The 12,040-nt window shown below is 38.1% G+C and overlaps 1 protein-coding gene across 3 annotated transcripts in view; it reads left to right on the top strand.

The window, feature by feature from the left end:
- UBE2W (ubiquitin conjugating enzyme E2 W) overlaps positions 1 to 12,040 on the top strand; it is an 83,238-nt gene that overhangs the window by 49,283 nt on the left and 21,915 nt on the right. For all 3 annotated transcript variants that reach the window (XM_047783736.1, XM_047783735.1, XM_047783737.1), the window contains exons 4-5: positions 3,490 to 3,645; positions 9,391 to 9,466. In XM_047783736.1, coding sequence (XP_047639692.1) covers positions 3,490 to 3,645; positions 9,391 to 9,466 — 232 coding nt within the window. The remainder of the gene's footprint in view (positions 1 to 3,489; positions 3,646 to 9,390; positions 9,467 to 12,040) is intronic.

Here is a 12,040-nt window from a genome sequence, read left to right on the forward strand (position 1 = left end):
GAATGTATGGAGTCTCTGATTGCTCTTTAATCTGTGGGACTAATTTGAATCTGAATAAATTGTTTTAAAAATAAATTAGCAAGATTCTTTTATTCCCTTTGGTTTCACATTCATTATATTCAGTTGTCTTGTCGCATCTGTTTTACATAGTTTACCATTTCCTCCCTTGGCTTATACTGGGTATTAAATAAATGAGGGAAGTTAAGAGCATGATCTTGAAGAAATTCAGCCTTGCTCACTCTTCCATCACATATGAAAAACCAGAAGAGCAAAATTTACTTCAAAACTGTGCTGAATGCTTACCAGCCTTTTACATGAATAAACTTTTTTTCTTGTATTTCAGGAGTTCATTTCTGGCGTGGAAACTCAGCTTTCCATGTTTTGACAAACTTCTAAAATTCTTTATCTGGCAGGTTGGGCCCAAGGCCTCTGTTTTTGCTGAAAGTTTTAGGCTAGCTGCATTTGCCCTGCATGCAACAGATTTAAATGCCCCTGCCTTTTTTTTTTTTAAGCATTGCTGAGATCTGATTTATTTTTATTTCAGTCCCCTCAAACTGCAAAACTGTATCTGTCTTCTTTTCTCTGCTTAAAGAATGTCTGCTGCTTCTGCTGTGGGTGTCTTCCACTGCTACTCATTTCTTTTCTCTCTCTTCTCTCTCCTTTTGGTTCACACACACTTCTTGGCTCTTGACCCAAGTGATTTAGTTCATATTATTTTTTCTCCAAGAAGAATATTGCTTTCCTTCTGCTCTGTGAATTAGGTAGTCAAAGCATGTCATGATAATCTTTTGTTTGGCTGGCTATTTTCCTGTATATTGATTCATTTGTGCCAAAGAAGATAACTCTTGGCTGTTCCTTTTTTTTTTCTTTTTTTTTTTAGCACTTTCACAGCACTGTTCTATATAACTTGTTAAAAAGGAGACCTTACTGGGAAAGAAATAGCCTTTAAGAAATAGTTGTGGCCAGGGAATAAACATGCTGTCTCAGGCACTGCTTGTGTTCTTAATGAAAATATGCTACTAGTCCAGTAGCATTTTGTGGCAAAATGAATACCCCAAAGCAGATATGAGATTTGTAAACTCCTAAAATCAATTAAAAATATTTGTGGAGAGACTCATGGAACTGCAGAACCATTTAAGTAGTCCTTTCCTTTTGCAGAGCAGCACTTTTTTAGCAAAAAGTGAGGGAAGAGGCACTAGTACTGATAGATACAATTGAGATCAACGGTGTGCTTCCAACACAGCTGTGCCCAAGTCTTCCTGCAGTTGGCAGGAAAAGTAATTTGATATCTCTTGTTTTAAGAATTTTAATTTTCAGCTTTACTTTCGCTCTTTTCCATGGGAATGGAGGGTGTATGACCAGAATTTAAAGGAAAAAAAATACAAGTGTATAAAGTCATTTCCTTGATACCTTACATTAGCTTTAGCCAAGGAAATGGGTCCCTTATGTTGGTAGTATACTCGAAATACTAGAGGACTCTCGTACTTGTATGAAAGAGTGCTTTGTTAAATGTAAATATTTGTAAAATTGTAATAAAATCAAATTTGTAGGTAGACTTTAAAAATAAAGTAAAACCTAGCTTATGGTAATTTCCTATAACATATCCCATATTAAATATAATACCTGGCGTGCCCTCTGTGGCACAGTGGGGATGAGCAGTGTGTCTGGAGTGCTGGGAGGCAGGTTCGATCCCTGGCCCAACACAGTAGGTTAAGAATCCAGTGTTGCCGCAGCTGTGGCTTTGGTCACAACTCTGGCTTGGATCTGTTCCCTGGCCTGGGAACTCCATATGCTATGCCCCAGGGTGGCCAAAAAAGAAGAAAAAAAATGTGTATGTATGTATTTATCTTATGTATAATATATAGGGTAAACTGTACATACACAGCTTACTTTATTCTGACCACACTTATATCACTGGCTCTGTTTTCTCCTCTGTAAAGTAGGGGGGAAAGGGTATGCCTAGAGCAATGTATTTCATCAGTTTCTGTCATCACTTAAGGTGGAGTTTCACCTTACTAAGATTCTGCTATATTTAAATGGTGAGGCAGTTTGCAGGGCTGAGATACACAAGTCTGCTTTGGGAACTACTAGCATATATTTGATGAGTTTTAAAAAATGCCGTTATACCTACTAAGTCAGAATCTGTGAAAGGGGCTCTTGAATTTGTATTTTTAGCCAGATCTCCAGGTGATTTTTTTTTTTTTTTTTAGGGCCAAATGAGGAAATAGGAATTACTGCTAAGGAACAGAATAAAAATGGTTAATCTGATTGCAGTATAAAATTCACTTAAAAGATTGGTAGACTAATTTTTATATAAAAGCAAATAGTTGGAGTTCCCATTGTGGCTCAGTAGGTTAAGGACCTGATGTCTTTTTGAAGATAAAAGTTTGATCCCTGATCTCACTCAGTGGGTTAAGGATCTGTTGTTGCTATAAGCTGCAGTGTAGGTTGCAGGTGCACCTTGGATCTGGTGTTGCCGTGGCTGTGGCTTCAACTGCAGTTCTGATTCGACCCCTGGCTAGGGAACTTCCCTATGCCACAGGTGCAGCCATAAAAAAGAAAAAAGAAAGTAAATAATTTACTATAAAATAACATATATCTAAGCATTCTTAAATGTATAAGACTTCCCCTTTCTTTGACCTACTTTGGGCCCTGCTTACAGATTCCTCAGAATATATGAATTTACTCTTCTGTCTAATCAGATGCCTAGTTAGATATCTTTAAGAAACAGTACTGTTGGGACATCGAATTGTTAGGGTAAAGGAAGAAAGTGATTGATTTGTTACCTTTCAAAGCAATGATGAGGCAAGATGAATGCCGGGGGGCGGGCGGGGCGGTGGAAACTGTTAGATTTGAGTAAAAGAAAAAGCAGAGACACAGCAAGTAATTGGGAGACTCATTCAGCCTTTGTTTTTTCATCTAGGCATACAAATATTTGCTGATTAGTAAGTAGTAATTTGTGCCCATCTTAATGGAAGTGTGAGTTTAGAGGAGGTGCAGTATATAGCAGTCGTTTCCTTTTGCAGACAGCACCTTAGGTAATGACATTGTTATGGGTGAAGTGCGTGTTCCTACTGCATGTAATTCATGTTGTCTTAAAATTGAAGGCTTTGATTTGAAATTTTAGTGTATTTGATTTCTATATGCCGAGAACAATAAGTAGAATTTTAAAAACCATTCTTGTAAATATAGTTGTCTTTCACTAGTCTAAAAACACATGGTACTTTAGAAATTTTTAAAGGGAATTTGGGGAAGATAACTGAAATATAAATTGGATAATCTGGATTTTTTTTTTCCCCTACTACATGGTCATTTATATGGTAAAACCAGTACTTACTGAATTGATGAGAATAAACCACAAGCAGTCTTTTATCTTGTCCGGCATTGATTTTGGTTTGTAGTATTTTTTTTTTAAACTTATGTGGAAAATATTTTGTTTTCCGGTAATACAGAATATTCGAATGTTAATGAAATTTTGTTCTTTCGTAGGTCATGTTTACTGGTGAAAATATTCCCGTCCATCCTCATGTTTATAGCAATGGTCATATCTGTTTATCCATTCTAACAGAAGACTGGTCCCCGGCGCTCTCAGTCCAATCAGTTTGTCTTAGCATTATTAGCATGCTTTCCAGCTGCAAAGAAAAGGTAGGACTTTTCAGAATTATTCCAGGTAATAGCTCTTTTTTTCGGCTTAGGTAGAGAAACTATTTTACTGTATACTTTATTTGAAAGAGGGACTTAATGATTTTATTATGAAGTTATGGGGAATATTTATTAATAGAATGGAAAATAATTTGATAATGGAAGTCAGACATTTTATATTTCTTCAACAGGAAATTTCTGCAGCTGTTTTTAAATGATCTAAATTGTATTTTTGTAAGCATAACACAGGGCAAAAGTGTACAAGAAATGATTGTAGATTTCACAGTGGAAAGCCCCAGGAAAACACATTACAGCTCCCTTCTTTCCTCTGCTGGCTCCCACCTTCTCAGCCCTTTCTTTAGGGAATTTCCCATGAACCAGAGCTCTCCTATCATAAAGTCAAGGTTGAAGGAGGAGGACTAGATTACAGTAGAATTTTCAGGCGTTTTCCTGTTTTTCTCCTTTACTAATCTACAGATTCTGTGTCTGATACAGAAGTGGGGAAAAGACCAGAAAGAAAAATCCTGTGAGCTAAATTTAGAGTACTTTTTAAAAGTATCTAAATCCTCTCTGCATTTCTGGCCCTCTTGTCATCCCCCCCCTTTTTTTTTGAATTTTTTTTTTGGGGGGGCACACCCATGGCATCTGGAGGTTCCCAGGTAGGGATTAAATTGGAGGCCACACCACAGCCACAGCAATACCAGATCCTTAACCCACTGAGCAAGGCCAGGGATTGAACCTGCATGTCAGTCAGATTCGTTTCCGCTGAGCCATGATGGGAACTCCCCCTCTTGTCATTCCTGGGTGAGGGCTAGTGTAGCTCACTGTTCATGAATTTCTACATTTTAAAGCCTCTCTTCTCCATGGGAGTTTACTTTGGTATTCTGTTTAAAGGAGAAATAAATATACCTTACAGATTAGGGAGCCGTGGGGTTATTCATTTATTTTAGCAGCTTTTTTTTCCCTGTATTCTCCAAATTGAACTGTGATTTTAATTAAATTAAAATGTTAAGAACATTTAGGATAGAACTTTTTTTTTGCTCTTTTTAGGGCCACATCCATGGTATATGGAAGTTCTCAGGCTAGGGGTCGAATCAGAGCTGCAGCTACTGGCCTGTGCCACAGCTATAGCAATGCCAGATCTTAGCCACATCTGCGACCTACACCACAGCTCACAGCAATGCCAGATCCTTAACCCCCTGAGCAAGGCCAGGGAGTGAACCTGCATCCTCATCGATCCTAGTTGAGTTTGTTGTCGACGAGCCACAATGGGAACACCAGTACTTCATTTTTATTTATTTTTTTGTCTTTTTTTTTTTTTTTTTTTTAATTTTAAGGCCTCACCTGCAGCACACGAAAAGATCCCAGGCTTGGGGTCAAATTGGAGCTGTAGCCGCTGGCATACACCACAGCCACAGCAACACCAGGTCTGAGCCATGTCTGTGACCTACATCGAAGCTCACGGCAACACTGGATCCTTTACCCACTGAGCAAGGCCAGAGATCAAACCTGCATCCTCATGGATGCTAGTCAGATTTGTTTCCGCTGAGCCATGATGGGTACTCCTCCTTTTTTATTTTTATTTTTGTTTATTTTTTTGAGAGTTAAGTTTTATTTGGGGTGAAATTAGGACGTAAGCCCGGGAGACAGCATCTCAGGTAGCCCTGAGAAACCACTCTGGGGAGGCAAGGAGGGGAAGCTAAGATATATGAGTTTTTGCAACAGAAGGAAGGTAGTAGGAACAAAAGGTTTACAGGTAACCAGATTTCCAGAAAAAGATTTCCAGAAAACCAGTTTCAGTACTTCTCTCTCTCTCTCTCTTTTTTTTTTTTTGGTTTTTAGGGCCACACCTAGTATGTGGAAGTTTCTAGGCTAGGGGTAGAATCTGAGGTACAGCTGCCAGCCTCTGTCACAGCCACAGCAACACTGGATCCGAGCCGCATCTGAGACCTACACCACAGCTCATGGCAATACCAGATCCTTAACCCACTGAGCAAGGCCAGGGATCAAACCCAAGTCCTCATAAATACTCATCAGGTTTGTGACCACTGAGCCACAATGGGAACTCCTCAGTACTTCGTTTTTAAATGGTAGGTTGTCTAGATTTTGAAACACTCTAAGCCACTGTTTGCAAAGTGAGTTTCTTAGATTGTTAGTTCTATAAGTGGTTTCTTGGTAGTTTTAAAAACTTTTTAATTCAATTAAGAATGGGAAATAATGGGTTAAATTATACATATATTTTAAATTCTATTGTAAGAGCCCTTAATATGCAATTTTATGTACCACAAGAGGAAGAAAGAAATTTCTGGCAGTTAAATTATGACATACCATCGTTAGCTGAAAGATAAGTATTCCCATTTAGGAATATAAAGAAAAGAATAGATGAAATAGGATACATATTATCTAATGTTAGTATCACCTTTTAACTTGAGTTTCCTCATTGCTGTTAGCTTTTTTAAGCTGCATTTAGGTCTGCACTTGAGCTCTTGTTAACCTCAAAGGCTTGGAAACAAGTCTTCCTCATTTATTGCTTCCATATTTTCTCCTTTCCCCACCTCCACCACCAACACACGTATAGGTTTTACCCTTCTAAGTGTGGAGCAGAGCGGTTTACAAGGGCTTCCGTGTTGATCTTTTTTTTTTTTTTGGTCTCCTGGAAACATATGGAGTTCCCTGGGCCAGGAATCAGATCTAAGCCGCATTTGAAACCTGCACCACAGCTGCCAGTCCTTTAATCCACTGTGCCGGGCCAGGGATTGAACCTGTGTCTGAGCACTGCAAAGATGCCACGGATCATGTTGCACCACAATGGGAACTCCTTCTGTGTCCCTCTTATGTTTAACAGCAATGGAAAGGCAAGGCAGTAACTATAAGATTTAATAGGAGATGTTAATTAAGCTGAACAGCAGTGGTGTCTGCACATAGCTCTTGTGTGCCTTCTGATTATTAGCTTTGTTTACATTTATTTTTTTTCCCTGTCCCCCCGTTTACATTTAAATGTAATGATTTACTATTAAAAACTAGAAAATGGTTATGTTCTCTTACTCATTCATCCTTTTATTTTTTTTCTCCATCTTTTTCTAGCCATCATCTTTCCCCTCACATTCTAGTTGTCTGCTTAAGAGTGTTTCTTGCAAAGTTAGTATAAGACTAATCATTCCACTTAAATTATTGATAAACTCTATTACATAATATAAACTATAAATTATATCTTACTCAACCAAAATGATAATCTGGAATTCACAATTCTGGCAGCACTAGTTTTGTGAAAGATGAAAATTCAGACAATATTAAGGTACCTATTGTGTGCTGTTGTTGCTGTGCTAGGTACCGGGTTACTAAGATGAAGGAGAAACTTACTTTGCCATTGAGGGGAATCTAGCTCCAAATAAGATCGATTGATTGATTGATTTGCCAGGCCTACTGCACGTGGAAATTCCTGGGTCAGATATCAACCCATGCCACAGCAGCAGACCTAAGCCGATGCAGTGACAGCACCCAATCCTTAATCCACTAAGCCATAGGGGATCTCCCCAAATAAGTGTTAAAAAGTCCTTGTTTTGTTTTGTTTTTTGTTTTTGTATTTTTCTAGGGCCGCACCTGCGGCATATGGAGGTTCCCAGGCTAGGGGTCTAATCGGAGCTGTAGCCACCGGCCTACGCCAGAGCCACAGCAATGCGGGATCCGAGCCATGTCTTTGACCTACACCACAGCTCACGGCAACACTGGATCCTTAACCCACTAAGCGAGGCCAGGGATCGAATCCACAACCCCATGGTTCCTAGTTGGATTTGTTAACTACTGAGCCATGATGGGAACTCCAAAAAGTCTTTTAAATATTTACTGAAAGCTCTTCTATTAAAACAAGTGAATTTTATTCCATGGTAGACATGGTTCTATGAGTTTCACTTTAATATTCAACTCTCTGAATACAAATTTTTTTTTTTTTTTTTGGTCTTTTTGTCATTTCTTGGGCTGCTCCCGCGGCATATGGAGGTTCCCAGGCTAGGGGTCGAATCGGAGCTGTAGCTGCCGGCCTACGCCAGAGCCACAGCAACGCGGGATCCAAGCCGCCGCACCTGCAACCTACACCACAGCTCACGGCAACGCCGGATCGTTAACCCACTGAGCAAGGGCAGGGATCCAACCCGCAACCTCATGGTTCCTAGTCGGATTCGTTAACCACTGCGCCACGACGGGAACTCCTGAATACAAATTTTAATTTTACTATAGACATTATTTAGTCATAATTCTTTCATTCCACTTTTCTTCTGCTAAGAATGGGTCCCTAGGCTGAAGACATGTAAATTCATTATGGTAGTAGATTAAAGATAATTTCTGATATTGCGACCAAGGGCCTTTCAGTAACGTAGCCTTTATTCTTAGTGCCCTTGTAATGTAGATAGTCCAGATTTTCCGTCTTGTATTCCATTCCTAAAACAATTGGATAATCTGTCTTTTTGTGTAGCTATTTTTTTAAGAACTGTATCTCCTTGATCACTTACCAGTTTGCTTAGATTGTTGATGTAAGCAAATAGAATTTTTTTTTTCTTTCCACCTTTTTTTTTTTTAAGATTGGGGTCTAATAAAAAGATAAAATGAGATTTTGAAATTATTTGTTACAGTAATAGCAGTTTATTCCACATGAAGACAACTTACGACTTTGCAGGACAACAGCACATCATCTGTTCTTTGAAGTAGGCATCTAATTTCATGATAATTTTTTAGGAATTTTCTCAACAGGGTAATCTTGGGATAATTTAATGTCTTATGCTCTACTCTTCCCTTTTGTTGAATTACTCATAAGGGCTAGGTCATCATCATGATACGAGTTTTAGAAGTGCCAAGTAGACTGCCCATTTTCCTTCCTGCTACTTAGGAGGTTCTGTTCACCATTGCTTTTTGGTTGGACCAATCATATTGTCTACTAACCTGCCCTTGTGGCTTCAATATAAGTTTGATGTGTTCCCACATTTTTGTGGAGGGGCACATATATCTTGTGCCTGATGAATATCCATCAGTTTTCAAGAAAATTCTCTTCCATAACCTGTCTTCAGTGTTGTAGGCATTACTATTTCTGATGTAACTCCCTTACAGAGCTGCCATATGCTTCTAATATTGTGTTAGGTGGGCCATTTGTACAGCAGAAATGCCAGCGTATCTTTACCCCCCCTTCCCTCTTACATACTTTTTTGGAAACTGAATTCTATGATTGCTCCTGGATGATACTGTTTTATAGGAAAACAGTTAATCTTTCATGAAGGTTTATCAGTTGCTAGAGTTGCTTAGATAAACCTAGTTAGGTAGACTTTCTGTTTTGAATAGCTCACGAAAGTATTAAATTATTTCTATGGAGGTAAGTGAAACCAAAAATCTGTTTGTTTGTTTTTTCTTTTTTTTTTAAGCAGTGGCAACACAGAGTCCTTAATTGCTTGACCACCAGGGAACTCCCCAAACCAAAATTCTTTGCACCCTAATGCCGCCTCTTTGGGTCGATAGTCATTCTTTAGTCATCCCATTGGAACCTAACCCAAACCACATGTGCACATGCCTGTTTTTGTTTTTGTTTTTTTTCTCAACAATTTCAGTGTCAAGATTGTACATTTCCTGGAATATATTCTTTCAGTTACGACATATTGTTTCTTAGGTATTCTGTAACAGTTTTGCTAAAGCTTTTATTAAAACTATCTCCCCCTTGTGTTTTCTATTTTACAACTTCTTATCTATTTAAATTCTTTTTGGTTTCAGAGACGACCACCAGATAATTCTTTTTATGTTCGAACATGTAACAAGAATCCAAAGAAAACAAAATGGTGGTATCATGGTAAGCAGTTTTATTTTAGAATGATAACATTATAGTATTTTAGTTTGAAAGATTATAAATAATCTTTCCCGAGCAAGCTAAAGCTGCTTGCTCGGGAAAAAGGGGGAATGTATAATTGATGCTGTATTTTTGTAATATGGAGATGAATCTTTAAAATAGTTTAAGATATTAGATAAGTTAGACTAGTTTTTTTTTTTTTTTTTCTTTTCAGGGCTGAACCTGTGGCATATGGAATTTCCCAGGCTAGGGGTTGAATTGGAGTCCCAGCTGCTGGCCTACACCACAGCCACAGCAATGCCAGAGATCCTTAACCCACTGAGTGAGGCCAGGGATCGAACTGCATCCTCATGTATACTAGTCGCATTCATTTCCGCTATGCCACAACGGGAACTCCCTAGACTAGATTTTTAATGGGACACAAAATCATGGCTACTGCACAAGTAAAATTGCTTTAACATTCTGCTCTACCATTTTATTACAAAAAAGAAGTGCTTAATAATCTTCTGATCAAATTAGAACCAGCTGTTGGGAAACCTGTTATTTGAAATGGAAGCTATGATGCCTTATATACTCAGTTGTGGTACTGTTCTTAGGGTGGGGGATCATATGTTAGAGATTAAAGAAAGCTCTTCCTGTTGTAATAGTTGTTCCTGAAAAAAGTTGAGGTTCTACTGCTTGTAGTTTTAGGAATACATTATTCTCAATATATTAATTTCTATTGTTTTTTGTTGGGTGATGGTAGCTTTGTAATTGAAGGCTGCTAGCATCTTTTCTAGACTGACCTTACTGCTTCTCCAAAGAGGTATTTGAAATTAAAAACAAAAAGTTTACATTTTTCAATACACTTTTTGAGGCTGGTGAACAAAAACTGCTCCATGTGATTTTTGTGTACATAGAACATTTCCTTTGTTTCCCTTTTGGTGTTATTAAGAAATTAGAACTGACAGAACTAATGAATAAGAATATGACCCTTCCTCCTCACATTTCTATCCAGTGTGAAACCTTCTGTTACCTCAGAGTCAATTAAAAACTTTAATTCTAAGAGTTCTCTGAAGTTTTGAGATAAAAGATGACTAGAGTTAATCCAGGAGCACCATACCAGCATATATACGTTAGAAAACACAGTGAAAGAAGAATGACATTCCTAAGAACCACAGAAAAATAAGTATTTCAGATAATGGGTAATGAGAAGTACAAATGACCTAGAAGAAGAAATGACAAAACTTTTGAGAGCTGTGACAAAAATACAGATGCTCTTATGAGAAACCATGAAATTGTTTTTAAAAGATTTTAAGGTATCATAAAATTGTATATCCTTTACAAATTATAGGTTTAATGTAATTTAGTAAAAATTTAGTAGAATGATAGAGTGGGTGCCTGGAAGATTTGGAAAAAAGATGAGAAGAACAGTTTGAATTTCGAATTAAAGGATAATGAAGGAAAAGTCTACCAAACACCAAAAGGTACTAATGCAAGAATGGTCACTGAAATAGTTACTTCTCTCTAGGCCTTTTTGTATAAGATCTGAATATATGATAAATAAGGTGTCACTGTGAGAAGAAGGAAAATTATTAAGTAATACTATTAAAAAATTGGCAGCCTACAACCATTATGGGAAACAGTATGGAAATTTCTCAGAAGACCAAAAATAAAACTGCATATGATCTAGCAATCCCACCCCTTGGTATATATCCAGACAAAACTATAATTGAAAAAGATAAATTCACCCCTGTGTTCATAGCAGCACTATTCATAATAGCCAAGACATGGAAACAACCTACATTGTCCATCAACAGATGAATGGATTAAGAAGATGTGGTACATGTATGCAATAAATACTACTCAGCCATAAAAAACCAAAACAAAACAGAAATAATGCCATTTACAGCAATATGGATGGACCTAGAGATTATCATACTGAGTGAAATAAGTCAGAGAAAGACAAATATCAAATGATGTCACTTTTTTGTTGTTGTTGTTGTTGCTTTTTAAGGCTGCACCCACGACACACGGAAGTTCCCAGGCTAGGGGTCAAATCAGAGCTACAGCTGCTGGCCTGTGCCACAGCCACAGCAATGCTGAATCTGAGCCACGTCTGTGATCTACACCACAGCTCATGGCAACACTGGATCCTTAACCCACTGAACGAGGCCAAGGATTGAACCTGTAACCTCATGGTTCCTAGTCGGATTAGTTTCTGCTGTGCCACGACGGGAACTCTGATATCACTTATATGTGGTATCTAAAATGTGGCACAAGTGAACCCACCTATGAAACAGAAATAGACTCACAGACATAGAGAAGAGACTTGTGGTTGCCGAGGGGGAGAGAGTGGGATGGGCTGGGAGTTTGGGGTTAGTAGGTGCAAACTATTATGTTTAGGATGGATAAACAATAAGTCCTACTGTATAGCACAGGGAACTATAGCCAATCTCCTGGGATAGACCATGAGAGAAAATAATATAAAAGAATTTTTTTTTTTTTTTAAAGAAGTAAATGTGAGAATTCAGAAAAAGATAAAGGAAAAGAGGAGTTCCCGTTGTGGCGCAGCGGAAATGAATCCAACTAGGAACT

Source organism: Phacochoerus africanus, chromosome 6, assembly GCF_016906955.1.
Source record: "Phacochoerus africanus isolate WHEZ1 chromosome 6, ROS_Pafr_v1, whole genome shotgun sequence".
NCBI classification, from domain to species: domain Eukaryota; kingdom Metazoa; phylum Chordata; class Mammalia; order Artiodactyla; family Suidae; genus Phacochoerus; species Phacochoerus africanus.